Raw genomic sequence first — 19,679 nt, forward strand, 5'->3', positions numbered from 1 at the left:
TCTTCAGCTCCTGACCTCAGGTGATCTGCCCACCTCAGCCTCCCAAAGTGCTGGGATTATAGGCGTGAGCCACCATGCCCAGCCCTCTTCTGCTGTTTTTTGATCTAGCTTCACTGGTTAAAAATAGCTGGAATATGGTATGTTATATGCAAGGTAAAGCCTGGTGGCCTTTCTGTACCATATCTTGGAGCAGCTCAATTCTCTGAAGCTATATTTAGATCTTGAATTTTACAAAGAGCTTAGTGTTCTGTACATGTTTAATAAATTCAAATACTGAAACAATTGTTACACAGATTGCTTTGCAGTAGTAAACTTAAATACTACAGTGTAGGATCTTGAAAATCAGAATAAAAGGAAAACTTCAAAGGTCATCAGTATTGTCAATTTTGTTTTGTTTTGTTTTTTTTTGAGACGGATTCTCGCTCTGTCGCCCTGGCTGGAGTGCAGTGGCGCTGATCTCCGCTCACTGCAAGCTCCGTCTCCTGGGTTCATGCCGTTCTCCTGCCTCAGCCTCCTGAGTAGCTGGGACTACAGGTGCCTGCCACCATGCCTGGCTAATTTTTTGTGTTTTTAGTAGAGACGGGGTTTCACCATGTTAGCCAGGATGGTCTCGATCTCCTGACCTCGTGATCCGCCCGCCTCAGCCTCCCAAAGTGCTGGGATTACAGGCGTGAGCCACTGCGCTCAGCAGTATTGTCATTTTCTAACATTTCTATTTACTGTTGGAGAGCCATGTTAATGGTGGGTGAGGTTATTTGGGGTTGGGGTGTGTGGGTATATTTAAGTTCAGTTATCCCTCTAGAACGTATACCATATTCCCATAACCCAGATACCTCTTACTTTCTACTTATCCAGGGGAGGGAATTGAACAGGTTATACCTCAGTAAATTAATCCTTAACATTAATTCCATATAACTAATAACAGCTTTTCTTTTTTTAGTTTTCCCAATATTTGAAATCCTTTTTGGTGAATTTAAAGATAAATTGAGTAATGGCAAAGATTTAATAGTATAAAATATTTTTGCTTCTCAAAAGTCTTTATTTCCAAACATATTTTATTAGGAATGTCTAATAAAAATGATTTATTAGATCCAAGAATGATGTTTGATTTGCAGGACTTAGTCTATAGAAATGAAAAATGTCACTTATGACTCTTATATTTGATTTCTTTTAAAATGGAATTTTAATATGTACCACTTATTTTTCAGAGATATAACTACAATGAAAGGAACCATTGTTGCTCAAGTGGATTCAAGTGAGTCCTTCCAGGAATTCTGTAGTACATCTTGTTTATCTCTCTATGAAGACAAACAGAATCCTACTAAAGGAGCTCTAAATAAATCAAGATGTACAATCTGTGGTAAACTAACTGAGGTTTGTATTTTTTTCTTTATCATTTAATTCTAACAAATAGGAATATTTTAAACTTCATTTAAGAACTATTAGATAATCTTTTATCAGTTCCTTAAAAATGAATATATATAAAGACTATCTTATAAATATCCTATTATGTAATCTGATTCTCCCATAGGATCTTATCTTATAAATATCCTTTTATATAATCTGATTCTCCCAGAGGATGATTTCGGAAAAATCATTGTGTTAATTGCCTTTTTTTTCCCTGAGGTTGGGAACACTCACAGACAAAACCATAGTGTTGAGGTTGATTTTTGTCTAGTAATATATTTATTTAAACAAGCAGGCAGACTACACAAGAAATACTACAAATAATTTTGCTGAGAAGTAGAACGATTGGAATATTTTTTGATAACCTCACATTATTAATATTGTGTTAAATAAAAAGTAATCTGTTTATATATAAGTCATTTGAATGATTTATAATGGTTCTCCCCTCCTCATTTTTCTAGAGAAATGTACTTTATTTATAGTTTTTAAAAATTGGTCTAAAGATTTTTACTCTATGAAGTTTAATATCACCACTACCCAAACTTGGTTTTCTGTCATCTTCTGATACCTCTAGAGAAGTTTGTAGTGATGTCACTGATGGGTTTTTTTTCTTTTTTCAGTGCCATACATGTGTTCCTGTGTGTATAAAAACAATTTAAATAATTATGAAAATGGGGCCAGGCTCAGTAGCTCACACCTATATAATCCTAGCACTTTGGGAAGCCAAGGTGGGAGGATCACTTGAGGCCAGGAGTTTGAAATCAGCTTGGGAAGCATAGTGGGACCCTATCCCTACCTAAAAGAAAAAACATTAGTTAGGCGTGGTTATGTGTGTCTATAGTCTCAGCTACTCGGGAGGCTGAGGTAGGAGGATTGCTTGAGCCCAGGGGATTGAGGCTGCAGTCAGCTTTGATGGTGCCACTGTACTCTAGCCTGGGTAATGAGCGAGACCCTGTCTTTAAAAAAAAAAAAAATTTTTTTTTCCTTTTCTCCAAACAAGCCTTATTGGGACATCTTTATTTCTGTTCAGAATGCTTTATTATTTAGCTACTTGTCAGATTGATCTGTTTTGTAAGATTTTGTTTATTTTTCTTTTAGATTCGCCATGAAGTCAGCTTTAAAAATATGACTCATAAGCTGTGCAGTGACCACTGCTTTAATAGATATAGAATGGCCAATGGTTTAATAATGAATTGCTGTGAACAGTGTGGAGAGTACTTGCCTAGTAAAGGTGCTGGAAATAATGTTCTGGTGATTGATGGTCAACAGAAAAGATTTTGCTGTCAAAGTTGTGTCAGTGAATACAAACAGGTAATTCATGTTCTAATCAAAATTGGGCATTCTTTAGAATGTGCTTAAAAGTGTTGTAATACTTTTACTCTAACAGTGTTTATTAACTGGCTTTATCTTAGAATTTCATTTAATTCCATTATTGTTGTCATATCATGGAGCATACTGAATGCATAGTGCTTTGTACCATTAAAGCTGAACCATCGTAAGTTAGGGACCATCTGTATTTATTCGAGGTAGGTCATTTCCGTGATATAATGATGGAGTTAAGTCTGGGTAAACCCGTTGTAAGTTGGAAATGTCTTAAAATGCACCTTTGACCTAGGTATTTTCAACTTAGAATGGGTTTATCAGGATGTAACTCCATTCTTAGGGAACATCTGTGTATGTAGATTATTGGCAGTAAATTTAAGATTTTATATATAATGGTAAATGCTATCAGAATGATTCCTCTTTTGAATTTATTTCCTCTTTGGGAGTTGGAGAGGGGCTGCAAATATTATTTTTCAAACTTTTAAACCTTGGCTTGAAGTGGTCATATTGTTTATATTTAAATTTTAAGGTTAATGTTGTTATAATTTTTTTTTTGAGACGGAGTTTTGCTCTTGTTTCCCAAGCTGGAGTGCGTTGGCGTGATCTCAGCTCACTGCAACCTCCGCCTCCCAGGTTCAAGCGATTCTCCTGCCTCAGCCTCCCAAGTAGCTGGGATTACAGGCATGCGCCACCACACCTGGCTAATTTTTTGTATTTTTAGTAGAAACGGGGTTTCACCGTGTTAGCCAGGCTGGTCTCGAACTCCTGACCCCAGGTGATCCACCTGCCTCGGCCTCCCAGAGTGCTGGGATTACAGGCGTGAACCACTGCACCCGTCCGGGTTAATGTTATTTTAAGGACTTTTTGATTTCTAGTTTTATTCCATTGCTCATTGGAAAGATAGTCTGTGTGATTTCAATCTTCATAAATTTATTTATTAAATGTTTTATCAGAAATTATTATTGCTTTAAAGATCTTTTTGTTGTCTGTGGAGAAGGTTATATGAACTTTCTCCCTCTTTAGTTTTTTTTTTTTTTTTTAAAGACAAGTCTCGCTCTGTTGCCCAGGCTGGAGTGCATTGGCATAATTTTGGCTCACTGCAACTTCCACCTCCTGGGTTCAAGTGATTCTCCTGCCTCAGCCTCCTGAGTAGCTGGGATTACAGGCGTGCACCACCACGCTGAGCTAATTTTTGTGTTTTTACTAGAGATGGGGATTCACCATGTTGGCCAGGCTGGTCTCACACTCCTGAGCTCAAGTGATCTCCGCGCCTCGGCCTCCCAAAGTGCTGGGATTACAGGCATGAGCTACCACACCTGGCCTTAGATTTATTAAGGTGTGAGTTATATAGTAGTCCTTTCTCACGCAAAGTTTTGTTTTTTGTGGTTTCAATTACTCACAGTCAGCTGCAGTTTCCAAATAGGTGAGTAGACTACAATAAGATAATTTCAGAAAGTAATTAATTATAGGTGAGTAGACTACAATTAAGATAATTTGAGAGAGATTAATTATAACTAACTATAATTGTTGTTGTTTTTTGTTTTGTTTTGAGACAGGGTCTTGCTCTGTTGCCCAAGCTGGAGTGCAGTGGTGCAATCTCAGCTCACTGCAGTCTACTTTTCCTGGGTTCAAATGATTCTCCTTGCTTCAGCCTCCTGAGTGGCTGGGATTACAGGCACATGCCACCATGCCCGACTAATTTTTGTATTTTTGGTAGCGATTGGGTTTCACCATGTTGTCCATGCTGGTCTCAAACTCCTGACCTCAAGTGATTTGCCCACCTCGGCCTTCCAAAGTGCTGGGATTACAGGCGTGAGCCATCATTCCCACCCAATTGTTGTTAATCTCTTGCTGTGGCTAATTAGAAATTAAACTTTATCATAGGTATGTGTCTATGGGAAACGACATAGTATCAAAGGTTTCAGGCATCCACTGGGAGCCTCAGAATGTATCTCTCAAGGATAAGAGGTGGCACTGCCATATTAGTAGATTTCCTAATCTATTGAGCCATCCTTGTATTCCTAGAATAAACTATGCCAGATAATTATTTTTTCAAAAATGCGCATACATTCTGATGGCTAATACTTTATTTGGTACTTTTGCATTGATATTTATAAGTAAGATTGGTCTGTAATGTCCTTTTTTTTTTGTGCATTCTTTAAGGTATCAGTGTTACATTTGCTTTATAAAAATGTCCAGAGGAAAATTCATTTCCTCATATACTTAAAGCAGTAAAAATGAAAATAAATGAATTAAATAGTCAACTGAAAAACCTGGAAAAAGAAAAATAAACTGAAACAGAAGAACGGAAATAAAGATAAAAGGATAAACTAATTAGGAATTTTAAAATAGTATTAACATTGTTCAGAATGTTGCCTCTTTGAAAAATCAGGTCTTCAAAAACCAGGGAAAAAATACCCAATTGTTAATCAGGAAAAGAGGTTTAAAAACAGAAATACGTAAAATAAGAAATGACAAGGTAGATATGAACATCAAAACAAAAGAACTTGACAAAAATCAGTCATAAGAACCAATTTATTTAGCCCTATATAAAAATGTTGAACCTAGATTAATTTCCTGTGAAAATATAATTTCCCCAACTGGACTTCAGCGCAGACAAAATTAAGTGGACAAATTTCTATAGATGAAATAGAGGTAATTATTAAAGTACTACCCCACAACAAGGACCAGGCTCTGATGTTTTCATAGGGGAATTCCATCAGATTTAAACAAGAAAATCTCAGTGCTATTTAAACAATTCCAGAGCATAAAAAGGAAGGAAAGTAACTCATAAGGTTTTTAAACATTGTGGTAGACTATATGTAACATAAAATTTGCAGTTTTAAGTATTTTTAAGTATATAAGTGAGTGGCATTAGTTACATTTACAGTGTTGTGCTACCGTTGACTCTATTTCTGAAACTTTTTCATCATGCCATACAAAAACTGACATTAGCCAATAACTCCCATTTTTTTCTATCCCAGTCCTTGGTAACTTAGTACTTTCTGTCTCTATGAATTCGTATATTCTAGATATTCATGTAAGTGAAATTATATAATATTTGTCTTTTTGCATCTGGGTTATTTTACCTGAAAGCTGAAACATAATGCTTTCAGTTTCATCCATAGTATAGCCATGATCAGAACATCATTACTTTTTATGGCTGAATAATATTCATTATATGTATATGCCACATTCTGTTTATCGATTTGTTGTCCCTAAGATAGATGTTGCTTTGTTGCCACCTTTGACTATTGTGAATAATGCTGCAGTGAATATTGGTGTATAAATTTGATATAAGTATCCTGGTTTTCCATTCTTTTGGATGAGTGTGGATTTGCTCAGTCATAGGGTAATTCTGTGTTTTACCTTTTGAAGAATTGTCAAACTATTTTACACAACCGTACCATTTTATGTTCTCAGCAGCAATGTACAAGGCTTCTGTTTTCTCTATATCTTTGCCAACACTTGTTATTTTCCATGTTTTAAGCTTTTGATTTTTCTTGTAGATATCTTAGTGCATGTGCGGTGGTATCTCATGGTTTTGATTTGCATTTCCCTAATGACTAATGACAATGAACAATTTTTCTTTGTTGTTGTTGTTTTTTTTATTTTTGAGACAGAGTCTCGCTCTATTACCCAGGTTGGAGTGCAGGTGCACAATCTTGGCTCACTGCAACCTCTGCTTCCTGGGCTCAAGGGATTCTTCTGTCTCAGCCTCCCGAGTAGCTGGGACCACAGGCACGGGCCACTACGCCTGGCTAATTTTTTGTATTTTTTTGGAGACATAGGGTTTCATTCGCCATGTTGTTCAGGCCTGGTCTCGAACTCCTAAGCTCAAGCCATCTGCCTGCCTTGGCCTCCCAAAGTGCTAGGATTACAGTGTGAGCCACCGTGCCTGGCCAATGAGCAATTTTTCATTTGCTTGTTGGCCATTTGTGTATCATCTTTGGAGAAGTATCTATTCAAGTCCTGTCTCTGTTTTTGAATTGGGTTTTGTAGTTCAGTTCTTTTTTCTCTTTTTGTTTTTTGTTTGTCTGTTTGTTTGTTTGTTTGTTTTTGAGATGGAGTCTCCCTCTGTTGCCCAGGCTGGAGTGCAGCAGCGAGATCTTGGCTCACTGTAACCTCTGCCTCCTGGGTTCAAGTGATTCTCCTGCCTCAGCCTCCTGAGTAGCTAGGAGTACAGGTGCGTGCCACCACACCTGGCTAATTTTTGTATTTTTAGTAGAGACGGGGTTTCACCATGTTGGTGAGGCTGGTCTCAAACTCCTGACATCGTGATCTGCCCGCCTCGGCCTCCCCAAGTGCTGGGATTACAGGCATGAGCCACTGCGCCTGGCCCTCTTTTATTTTTAGTTGATATGTAATACTTGTATATACGTAGGGGATACAGAGTGATGTTTTTATACATGTATAAAATGTGGAATGTTCAAATCAGGGTAATTAGGATAGCCATCACCCCAAAACTATTTTTTTATGTTGGGAACATTCGAAATTCTCTCTTTTAGCCTTTTGAATCTATCCAATAATAATTGTTAACTGCATTCGTTCTATAGTGCTATGGAACAATAGAACTTACTCCTCCTATATAGCTATAATTTTGTATCCCTTTGTACTTTTGTTCTTGAGTTGAAGAAGTTCCTTATATCTTGTACAGTTTGAGTATCCCTTATCTGAAATGCTTGGGACCCAAAGTGTTTCAGATTTTAGGTTTTTCAAACTTTAGAATATTTACATTATACTTACATTCAAACAATCCACATCTGAAAAATCCAAAATGCAAAATGCTTCAATGAGCATTTCCTTTGAGCATCATGTTGGTAATTGAAAAGTTTTGGGTTTTAGAGCATTTCAGATTTTTTGCATTTGCGTTGCTCATTCTGTATATGTTTTGCAAATACTGTCTTCCATTATGTAGGTTTTTGTTTTACTTTCTCAATAATGTCCTTTGATGTGCAGAAGTTTTAATTTTTTTATTTTATTTTATTTTATTTTTGAGGGGTGAAGGAGTCTTGCTCTGTCACCCAGGCTGGAGTGCAATGGCACGATCTTGGCTCACTGCAACCTCTGCCTCCTTGGTTCAAGCGATTCTCTTGCCTCAGCCTCCCAAGTAGCTGGGATTACAGGTGTGTGCCACCATGCCTAATTTTTTTTTTTTTTCTTTCTTTTTTGAGATGGAGTCTTGCTCTGTTGCTCAGGCTGGAGTGCTGTGGCACAGTCTCTGCTCATGCAACCTCCACCTCCCGCGTTCACGCAATTATCCTGCCTCAGCCTCCTGAGTAGCTGGGATTACAGGCGCACACCACCATGCCCAGCTAATTTTTTGTATTTTAAGTAGAGACGGGGTTTCACCTTGATGGCCAAGCTGGTTTCAAACTCCTGACGTCAAGTGAGCCACCTGCCTCGACCTCCCAAAGTGCTAGGATTACAGGCGTGAGCCACAGCGCCTGGGCTAATACTTGTATTTTTAGTAGAGATGGGGTTTCACCATGTTGGCCAGGCTGGTCTCAAACTCCTGACCTTCAGTGATCCTCCTGCCTTGGCCTCCCAAAGTGTGAAATTACAGGCGTGAGCCTCCGCCCCTGGTCTTTTTTTTTTGAGATGGGTCTCGGTCTGTAGCCCAGGCTGGAGTGCGGTAGTGCGATCTCAGCTCACTGCAGCCTCCGCCTCCTGGGTCCAAGCGATTCTTCTGCGTCAGCCTCCCAAGTAGCTAGGACTATAGGCATAGGCCACCATGTCCAACTAATTTTTGTATTTTTTTTTAGTAGAGTTGGGGTTTCACCAGGTTGGCAAGGCTGATCTGAAACTCCTGACTTCAAGTGATCTGTCCTTCTCAGCCTCTCAAAGTGCTGGGATTACAAGTGTGAGCCACCACGCCCAGCTGGAAGTCTTAAATTTTGATTTACCCATTGTTTTCTTTTGGTCGTGCTTTTGGTGTCTTTAAGAATCTGTTGCCAAATGCCAGGTCATGGTTTTCCTCTACAGTTTCCTCTAAGAGTTGTATGAGTTTAGCTCTTAATTAGGTATTTGATCCATTTTAATTTACTTTTTGTTTATTATGTGAGGCAGGGGTCCAACTTCATTGTTTTGTACTGGAATTCCAGTTTTCCCACCACCACCACCTGTTGATGAAGGGATTATTCTTTCTCTATGGAATGGACTTATCACACTTGTCAAATATTAATTGGCCAGAGATCATTTCTATGTTCCACTGATCTACATGTGTGATCTTATGTATGTGCTGCACTATTTTGATTACTGTATCTTTGTAGTAAGTTTTGAAATCAGGAAATGTGAGTTCTCCAACTTTGTTTTTTGTCAAGATTGTTTGAATATTCTGGACCCATTCTAATTTTATATGAATTTGAAGATTGGCTTTTCTATTTCTGCAGAAGAGTTTGTTGGAATTTTTATATAAATTGCATTGAATCTGTAGATTGCTTTGGGTAGTATTGACATCTTAGCAATAGTAAGTTATTCTGTCTGTGAAAATGGCATTTATTTATGAAGACATACCATTTATTTATGTCTTTAATTTCTTTCAGCAGTCTTTTGTGGTTTTTAGTGTACAAGTCTTCACCTCCTTTGCTGCATTTATTCCTATTTATTCTTTTAATGCTATTTCTAGTGGATTTGCTTTATTAATTTCCTTTTCAGATTGTACATTACTAGTGTATAGAAACATCTGATTTTTGTACATTGATCATGTACTGTGCAAGTTTACTGAATGTTAGCTCTACTAGCTTTATGAGTTTCTTGGTATTTTTCTCTTTATGAGTTTCATGTCATCTGTGAATAGAGATAGTTTTACTTTTTTCCAATTTGGGTGCATTTTATTTCTTAACTAATGGTTGTGGCTATAATTTTCAATACTGTGTCAAATAGATGTGGTGAAAGTGGGCGTCCTTGTTGCTGATCTTAGAGGAAAATAATTTTTTTACCATTGAGTCTGATGTTAGAATGGGTTGTTCATATTGCATGGCTTTTAGTATGTTGAAGTAGTTTCTTTGTATTACTTTTTTTATTCAGTTTTTTTAATCATAAAAAGGTGTTGAATTTTTCAAATGCTTTTTGTACATCCTTTGAGATGATCATGTGGTCTTTATCTTTGCTCTTATTTATGTGGTATGTTACATGGATTGATTTCTTTATGTTGAACCACACTTTTATTGGGATAAATCCCTACTTGATTATGGTGTATAATCCTTTTAATATATTGAATTCAGTTTAGTAGTACTTTGTTGAGGATCTTTGCATCTATTTTCTTGTGGGATACTGGTCTCTGATTTTCTTTCTTTTGATGTCTTTATCTGTCTTTCAAATGAGGGTAATGCTGGCCTTATAGAATGGGGTGGGTGAGACATCTTGTATCTTCTGATTTTTGGAAGTGTGAGAATTGGTGTTAATTCTTTAAATGTTTGGTAGAATTTACCTGTGAAGTCATCTGATCTTGGCCTTCTCTTTTTTGGGACTTTTTGTTTGTTTGTTTGTTTGTGAGACAGAGTCTCACTGTGTCACCCAGGCTGGAGTGCAGTGGCATGATCTTGGCTCACTGCAACCCCCGCCTCCCAGGTTCAAGCAATTCTCCTGCCTCAGCTTCCTGAGTAGCTGGGACTACAGGTGCCTGCCACCACGCCCAGCTAATTTTTGAATTTTTAGTAGAGATGGGGTTTCACCATGTTGGCCAGAATGGTCTCGATCTCCTGACCTCATGATCCACCCGCCTCAGCCTCCCAAAGTGTTGGGATTATAGGCATGATCCACTGCACCCGGCCAGGACATTTTTGATGACTGAGTCTCTTGTTACAGGTCTGTTCACGTTTTCTATGTCTTCTTGTGTCAGTTTTGGTGGTTTGTGTGTTTTTAGGAATTTGTGCATTTCATCTAGGCTGTGTAATTAGTTAATGTACTATTGTTCATAGCATTTTCTTGTACTACTTTTTACTTCAGGAATGGTGGTAGTAATGTCTCCTATATTTTATTCTTTGTGTCTATTCTCTTGGTATTTTAAAATGACCAACTTTTGGGTTTGTTTCTCTCACTTTTTCTGTTCTGTTTTATTTTTCCTGCTCTAATCTTTATTATTTCCTTTCTTCTGCTGGCTTTGGGTTTAGTGATCTCGTGTTTTTCCTCAAGGTGGTGAGAAGTTAGGTTATTTACTTGAGGTTTTTTTTTTTGGGGGGGGGGGGACAAAGTCTCACTCTATTGCCCAGGCTGGAACGCAGTGGCATGATCTTAGCTCACTGCACCCTCACCTCCCAGGTTCAAGCGATTATCCTGCATCCGCCTCCTGAGTAGCCGGGATTACAGGCATGTGCCACCACACCTGGCTAATTTTTGTATTTTTAGTAGAGATGGGGTTTCACCGTGTTAGACTGGTCTTGAACTCCTGACCTCAGGTGATCTGCTCGCCTCAGCCTTCCAAAGTGCTGGGATTATAGGTGTGAGCCACCATGCCTGGACTTTCTTTCTTTCTTTCTTTTTAACATAAGCAATTAAAATTTTAAATAAATTTTTCTCTGATTAGTATTTAAGTTGCGTCTCATAACTTTTGGTATTCTTTTAGTTTTGTTTTCACTCATCTCTAAGTATTTAAAAATTTCCTGTGATTTCTTCTTTGAGCCATGTTTAAGAGTGTGTAGTTTAATATCCCCATATTTGTGGATTTTCTAAGTGTTCCTTCTGTTACTGATTTCTAGTTTTATTCCATTGCTCATTGGAAAGATACTCTGTGTGATTTCAGTCTTCAAAAATTTATTGAGACTTTTTTGTGGCCTAACATAGTTCATTCTGGAAATTGCTCCATGTGCATTTGAGAAGAATGTTTATTCTACTGTTGTTGGCAAGAATACTCAATATATGTTTGTTATTAATAACTCTAGTTTATATTGTTGTTCAAGATTTGTCTTTACTTAGTTGAAATTCTGTCTAGATGGTCTGTCCACTATTGTAAATGGTGTGTTGATGTCTCCAGCTATTATTGTACAATTATCTGCTTCTACCTCAGTTATTGTCTATTTCTCCTTTTACGTCTGTTAATTTTTTTAAGTGTATTTTGGGGGTTTTGATATTTGGTATGTATATGTTTATATTTGTTATATCTTCTTGGTAAGTAGACCCTTTGTTCAGTATGTATTTTTCTGTCTCTTGTATCAGTTTTTCACATATAGGCTCTTTTTGTGTTATATTAATATGGCAACCCCAACTCTCTTAGTTACTGTTTATTTGTGTGGAGTATCTTTTTCCATCCTTTTACTTTTGACCTGTTTGAATCTTTGGATAAATAAATCCTTCCTTATCAGTAATTACATTAAATGTACATGGATCAAATTATCCGATCAAAAAGCAGAAATTGACAGAATAGGAAAAAAATGATGCCTTTTGATTGGATAATTTGATCCATGTACATTTAACATAATTACCAATAAGGAAGGATTTATTTCTGCCATTTTTCTATTTTTTTTCGGTATATTCTATACCTTTTTTTTGGTATCTCATTTCCTGCATTACGGCTTTTATGTTTAGTTGATTGTAGTGCACTGTTTTGATTTCCTTCTCATTGTCTTTGTATTATTTTTAAATATATTATTTGTGGTTACTGTGGGGGAGGCTTTACATATAACATCCTATAATTCAATCTAATGTGAATTTATAACAAGTTAATTAGCTTTTAAAAATGCTGCTCCTATATATCTGTTCCCTCTTTTTGTTATAGATTACATTTTTAAGCATTGTATTCCCAGTAATATAGATTTACAATTTTGTATGCATATTTGTCTTTAAAATCATGTAGGAAATAAAAAGTGGATTTATAAAGCAAAAATACAATTATACTTATTTTGTATTCTCCCATATATTTACTAAAGATTGGGTCAAGTGTATTCCCTCCATTTCAATAAAAAGCTTTGACTCCTTTTAGCATTTGTTTTGTAGGGTAGATTTAGTGGCAACAAACTCCCTCCACCTTTTATCTGTGTGTCTTTATTTTTCCTTCAGTTTTGGATGATAGTTTTGCTGGACATAGTATTCTTGTTTGAAAGCTTTTTTTTCTCTATTATTTTAAATGTTATTCCACTGCCTTTTGGCCTCCATGGTTGTTTCTTTTGTGAAATTGATGGTTAATCTTATTGAGAATTTCTTGTGCTGAACCATTTCTGTTTTGCTTCTTTCAGTATTTTCTTTGTCTTTTAACGGTTTGATTATAATGTGTCTTATTGTGTGTCTCTGAGTTTATCCTACATGTAATTTGTTGTGTTTATTAGATTTGTAGATTTGTGTCTGTTATCAAATATGGCAAGTTTTTAGCCATTAATTTTTCAGATAATCTTTTGCCCCTTTCTCTTCTTCTCAAACTCTCAGAAAGTTCATGTTGGTCTATTTGATCTTATTCCATGGGCCCCTTAGGCTTTTGCTTACTTTACTTCATTCTTTACTGCTCCTCAGGTTCTGTTACATCAGTCTTGGCCTCTTTACTGCAAGTTGTTGGTAAAAGCTCTGACTTTCTGCTGGGTCAGACCACCTCAGTTAGGGTAGAGGTGGTTAAGGTGTCTAATTACCACCCAGTGGGGTGGAAGTTCAAGTTTCCTACTTGGCCTTCTCTGACTTTACCATGGCTAGGGTGCTGGGGTGAGGCATCACATTGTAGCCTGGCCAGGGTGGAAGTCTAGGCTAATTGGCCTTTTCTTGTGTGAATGGGATTAGGGTCTGTGGAGTAGAGGAGCTGTTGTCTTACTGTTTCTCTAGGCTGCTATTTCAACTGTATTTCACCTACAGGTGTGTCATTTCTCTTGCCAGATTCAAGATTTTTTCTTTGTCTTTGGTTTTCAGAAATTTGAATTTGGTGTATCTTGGTGTTTCTTTGGGTTTTATCCTTCCTAGTGTTTGCTAACCTTCTATCTGTAGATTTATGTCTTTTGCCAAATTTGAGACATTTCAAACAGTAGTGTTTTTGGAGGACTTTTCTAACTCTGTCCTCTTTTTCCTTTCCTTTTGGGACTCCGGTGACATGAATGTTACTTTTTTTTTTTTGTTACAAGCCTACAGATCCCTAAGGCTCTGTTTTACTTTTCCCCCCACCCAGTCTGTTTTTCGGGTTGGGTACTTTTTATTATTCTGTCTTCCAGTTCACTGATTCTTTCCATTTTATTCTTCTTTATATCTTCTATTTCTTTTCTAGAAGTTTCTGTGTTTTCATTTGTTTTTTAAGTGCATGTGTATTGGTTATTGGAGCACTTTTATGATGACTGCTTTAAAATCTTTGTCAGGTATTTCCAATATCTCTGTAATTTTGGTGTTGGCATCTGTTGATTGTCCTTTTCTATTTAAATTATAGTTTTCCTGGTGTTTGGCATGATAAATGATTTTTTTATTTGAAACTTGAACATTTTGAGTACTATGGTATTGCCAAGTGGAGTTAAAAGGTCAGCCTCTCTACTTGGCCTCTCTACATCTGTGAGGGAGAAGCAGCTTCTTGTTATTGCTGAGTGGATATGGGAGTTCTGGCTCCTTTCTGGACATTAGCTGATACCACCCTGACTAGAGGAGTAGGAGTTCCTTATACTGTTCCCCACATAACCTCTACTGACACCAAATGATTCTTCTCCAGTGGATAGAGAAAATGTTCTTTGTACTATTATTACATAAATAAAAATTATTTAAAATAGTGTTTCTTTTATTCTTTAAAATTACTTGCATGTTTTATAATTACATACTATATATTCATAATTCATTAGTTAAATAAATAGGTGGGAGTCCATGCCTTACTATTTTACTGATAAAGAGACCCAATTGGATGTGTTTGGAGACAACTACATGAGATGCTATAGTGAATGTCTTCTTTCTCTGCAACCTGGGAGCTAAAATTGTATCATAATCCTTCCTTACTTTCCTCTCACCCCCTTTGTCCTTTGTCTGTTATATTTAACTTAGCTGCCTTTTGTTGTTTATCTGTGCTCTCATTGCTCAATTAGTTTCTGAAGTGTATTGATACACTTAGTTAATAATCTAGATCCTGGCAGTGGAGACTGTATAACGCTTGTCCTGTGCCTTTCAGTAGTTTTCCTTTTCTAGCATAGTATTTTGACTTTCATGGAAAGCAGGAAGCATATCTTTTAAAACTTTTGTGCAAGGAGTAAGGATATGTATTCGTATTATATGCTGGAAACTGTCATATGTGCTTTCAAAAGAATTTCTCAAACATGCCAGACACGGTGGCTCACGACTGTAATCGCAGCACTTTGGGAGGCCCAGGTGGGCCGATCACTTGAGGTCAGGAGTTGGAGACCAGCCTGGCCAACATGGTGAAACCCTGTCTCTACTAAAAATACAGAAACTAGCCAGGCATAGTGGCAGGTGCCTGTAATCCCAGCTACTCAGGAGGTTGAGGTGGGAGAATCGCTTGAACCCAGGAGGCGGAGGTTGCAGTGAGCCAAAATCATGCCACTGCAATTCAGCGTGGGTGACAAAGCAAAAACTCCAACTCAAAACAAAAAACAAAAAACAAAAAAAAAAAAACAGTTTCTCAATCCATTTTGCATATGGTGGAAATTGTAGCTGTATAATCTCCAAATGACTTAATTTAGAAAGCTTCGAGTTTCATTATAAGTGTTAACAGTTTAATAGGTTTTAAAGAGATCTTAGAACACTCCAAATTAGAAGTGATTTTACTCAGAAATTAGAGGTGAGTCAGATCTAAGTGTCTATCTTTAATTCCTTAGCCCATTATTACTGTTTTATCATCATACCATTTTTTTCTAAGATAAAATTATTTGATAATTCTTTAAGTTGGGCAACAGTAGTGGGGACAGGACAGGCAGACATTTTTAAAAGTTGGAATGAGTTTGTAAGTCACAAAATATAATTGAGAAGCAACTTTTACATAATGCTTATTTACCTTTCATGTAGCAGCTATTCTTTATGTGTGTTTATAAAGTCTTTTAAAATCTTTTTTTAGGTAGGTAGCCATCCAAGCTTCCTGAAGGAGGTACGAGATCACATGCAGGACTCTTTCTTAATGCAGCCTGAGGTAAGCAGGAATGTAAATGGAGTTCAAGGCCTTAACATTTTTGAGCACTGCTACTACTGTCATTAATATGTATCTGAAAAATCTTGTCCAATTTGAAATATATTAAAATTTCCAAACTTAAATTGTATCAAATGATGAATGTTTTATCTCTGAGACATAGATTTCTAATTTCACTAATTTTACATGTATTTTCTTGTGATATGCTCATTTGTCTTTAGATATTTATGTTCTTAGGAAATTATTTTCAGATATTTTTTAGTGCACAATACCTTGTACACAGTAGGCATTTAATAAAGGGATATAAAAATCCTCTCTTTTGTGCCTACCTGAAAAGTTAAAAAAAGAACAAACCCTTTCTTTCAAAAAAATTTCTAAGTCTGTATTCCTGTTAATCCAGATAAATGAATTAGTAATGAGTAATAAGTGTTTAAAATTAGGAAGACTTTTAACTGTAGTACAGTTATCAAGATAATGAAATTTACATCAGTAAACTATTATTATCAGGTTAGTCAATAGAGTGTATTCAAATTTTGCCTGTTAATGTCCCTTACAGCAAATGAAAAACAATTATTTCTTGTCTAGAATCCAGTACAGGATCATAGGCCATTATTATTCCTCTTCTTTTTTTTTTTTTTTTTGAGACAGAGTTTCGCTCTTGTTGCCCAGGCTGGAGTGCAACGGCACCATCTCGGCTCACCGCAACCTCCGCCCCCTGGGTTCAAGCGATTCTCCTGCCTCAGCCTCGCAAGTAGCTGGGATTACAGTCATGCACCACCACACCCGGCTAATTTTGTATTTTTTTAGTAGAGATAGGGTTTCTCCATGTCGGTCAGGCTAGTCCCGAACTCCTGACCTCAGGTGATCCGCCTGCCTCGGCCTCCCAAGTGTTGGTGTTACAGGCGTGAGCCACCGCGCCCGGCCCATTATTTCTTTAAATATAGTTTTTAGGCCTTTTCCCAACTCTCTTCTTCTGAGACCCCAATTCCAGATAATTCCTGCCACTTTCCCACAGTCACTGAGGCTTGTTTTTTGTTTTTTGGTATTGTTTTGTATTCTTTTTGTACTGTTTTGTATTTATTTTGCATTGTGGTTTGTATTTGTATTGTTTTTCCCTAGTCTTTTTTTCCTTCTGTACTCCATTTTGGAAAGTTTCTATTGCTGTATCTTTAAGTTTGCTGATCTTTTAAAATCACCTGTGAATACCATGCAGCATATTTTTTCAGATGTTATGTTTTTCGTCTCTAAAAGTTCCATTTGTCTCTTTTGTATCTTCAATTTCCTGCCTAATTATGTTCATGTTTTCCTCTACTAATATTTTAATATATTAGCATATTTATAATAGTTCTTTTAACATCTTTGCCTACTGTTTACTTTTTTTTTTTTTGAGATGGAGCCTTGCTCTGTCACCCAGGCTGGAGTGCAGTGGCGTGATCTCTGCTCACTGCAAGCTCCGCCTCCCGGGTTTACGCCATTCTCCTGCCTCAGCCTCCCTAGTAGCTGGGACTGCAGGTGCCCGCCACCATGCCCGGCTAATTTTTTGTATTTTTAGTAGAGGCGGGGTTTCACCGTGTTAGCCAGGATGGTCTCGATCTCCTGACCTCATGATCCGCCTGCCTCGGCCTCCCAAAGTGCTGGAATTACAGGCTTGAGCCACTGCGCCCGGCCTTACTGTTTTCATATCTGCCATTTCTAGATCTGTTTCTATAGTTTGATTTTTTTTTTCTTCTTCTGGGTAATGAGTCATGTTTTCCTGCTTTTTTTTTTTTTTTTTGACAAAATGCCTGTCATTTTTAAGTTTGATTCAGAATATTGTGAATTTCACATTATTGGTTGCTGGATTTTGTTGTATTATTTTAATTGTTTTGTTGGACTTTGTTCTGGCATCCTGTCAAATTAACCTCGAATTATTTGGATCCTTTTGAGGCTTACTTTTAAGTTTTTGAAAAGACTTTGGTAGAGCAAACTTTAGTCTGGGGCTATTTATTCATACTACCGCGGTGATACCTGGAGAGATCTGAATCATCCCCCGCATTACAAGGTCATCCTACTCTTGAACAGGTAGCAATACAGAGTACTCCTGGCCATGTGTGTTCTTTGGGAATTGTTAGCCTAATGCTTTCTTGTGGTTCTGGGGTTCTTTCTCTGGCCAGACACAGGTGCTTTCTTCTCGTGAATGCACAGATCAGTTTTCAGCCAAAATATGTCTGTAGATGTATTTTTAAGATCACAGATCAGTTTTCAGCCAAAATACGTCTGTAGATGTATTTTTAAGATCAGAGCTTTTTTGTGCAGCTCCATCATCATCAGTACTCTGTTTCCCAAATTCTAGCTGCCTTGAAAGACTTGTGTTTCCTCAACTCAGTGAAACTAGTAAGTAGGCTCTGTTAACCTCCCCTTCCCCCAGCTACTTCTAGGCCTCAAGCTTTGGCAGCCACAGGACTCACTTGATTTGTTTCCCTTTTGTTAGGTATACAGTTCTGTGCTACCTTGTGTGTAGAGTTTGAAAACCATTGTTTTTTTGTGTGTGTGTCTAATTTTCTAGTTGTTAAAGGTGGGTGGGAGGTTTAAATCTAATTTCTGTTAGTTGGGAGTGGAAGTTACCTCTGCTTTAATCTAAATAGTTCCCTAGTTTTTGTTTGTCTTTTATGACTTGACATTTTGAATACCACTTTGGAGAGCATCCCTCAATTCGTGTTTGTTTGATAGTTCCTCAAGATAAGATTGAGGTAATGCATTTTTGGCATGAATACCTCATAAGCGATGTTGTGTCCCTCTTCGTGCACATCAGGAAGCACGTGATGTCTATGTTTTCCATTATTGTGTGTTAACTTGTTTAAGGGGATGTCTGTCAGGTTTCTCCAGGGTAAAGTTGCTATTTTTCCCTTTGTATCTGTTTAAGTTAAGCAAACTTTTCACCCACTATTTTTAGCATCTGTTGTCAATTAGAAAAAAATCCTTAAATTACAAAGTTAGAATAAGTCTGTTAAAAGAAAAATTGTAAATTAAACAGTAATAGAGAAAAGTAAAACATGATGGTATATACATTTTTAAACCGTTTTTTCTCTGCACAGACAAATCTTGCAATATGAAGAGATGATTTCCAGGTTTTATTGAATAAATGAATTGTAATTTTTACTTGAAATTATCTTATTTAGTATAATAAATATTACAATATTATGTCATTGTTTGAGTTTTATTGCCACTTCTTCTAATCAAGGTTCTTCACTATTTCAGTGCTTTGGATTCCTTTGGTAATAAGGACAGATTCATTCTCAGAATGTTATTAAATGCATAAAATACCTATGATTACAAAGACAACCAATTATATCAAAATACAGTTACCAAAATATTTTTAAAATTTTTGAAATGTGCTGCTTTATTTTAATGTATTTAGGAATAAAATCCAGTGGTTAATAACTATAATTTTGAAGTAAAGTTGAATGTAATTGATATATTAAGGGATACTAAGAGTGATATAAAAATTGGGAATTTTTATTTTTGACAGTCATAGGCCCTATTAAACTAATGAAGTAAGTTTGTTGCCTCCAATCAGAGTGAAAGAGAATGTTAAATTTCAGTTAGAGGTTAGTAAATATAAAGGTAATTTCTTTACTGTGCGATGTCACAGACTAAAGTTCATATTGTATTTGAATGTGGCTAGGAAAGTAGATAATATGCAGCCTATATCTTGGGGCGCCATTTCTTAAATTAGATTTGCAGCAGCAGGTACATCAAGCCATTCTTTCTTGATTACCTTCCCATGTGGTCTACTTGATTGGTCCAAATGTACCAAATGAAATATACTTCCTATATGTAGAAGGAAAATTTGGGAGAAGTTGTAAAATCGTGACAGTTTTGACATTCACGTGAAATTGGTTAAAATTAAAATATAAGGTACATCTTTTAAATGAGTAGACTGAAAATG

The 19,679-nt window shown here is 36.7% G+C and overlaps 1 protein-coding gene across 32 annotated transcripts in view; it reads left to right on the forward strand.

Annotated features, from left to right (window-relative positions):
- The window catches only part of ZMYM2 (zinc finger MYM-type containing 2), a 129,376-nt gene that overhangs the window by 46,429 nt on the left and 63,268 nt on the right, over nt 1–19,679 (forward strand). For 31 of the 32 annotated variants that reach the window (XR_010150611.1, XR_010150616.1, XR_010150615.1 and 28 more), the window contains 3 exons: nt 1,209–1,374; nt 2,506–2,718; nt 15,683–15,754. Coding sequence is in view for 18 of the 32 variants with exons in the window: in XM_063792417.1 (XP_063648487.1) it covers nt 1,209–1,374; nt 2,506–2,718; nt 15,683–15,754 (451 nt within the window). In the remaining 14 variants the exon portion in view is untranslated. Of the gene's footprint in view, nt 1–1,208; nt 1,375–2,505; nt 2,719–15,682; nt 15,755–18,825; nt 18,932–19,679 lie in introns of those variants that run through there. The other variant, XM_063792420.1, reaches the window with a different exon arrangement.

This window comes from Pan troglodytes, chromosome 14 (assembly GCF_028858775.2).
Source record: "Pan troglodytes isolate AG18354 chromosome 14, NHGRI_mPanTro3-v2.0_pri, whole genome shotgun sequence".
NCBI classification, from domain to species: Eukaryota; Metazoa; Chordata; class Mammalia; order Primates; family Hominidae; genus Pan; species Pan troglodytes.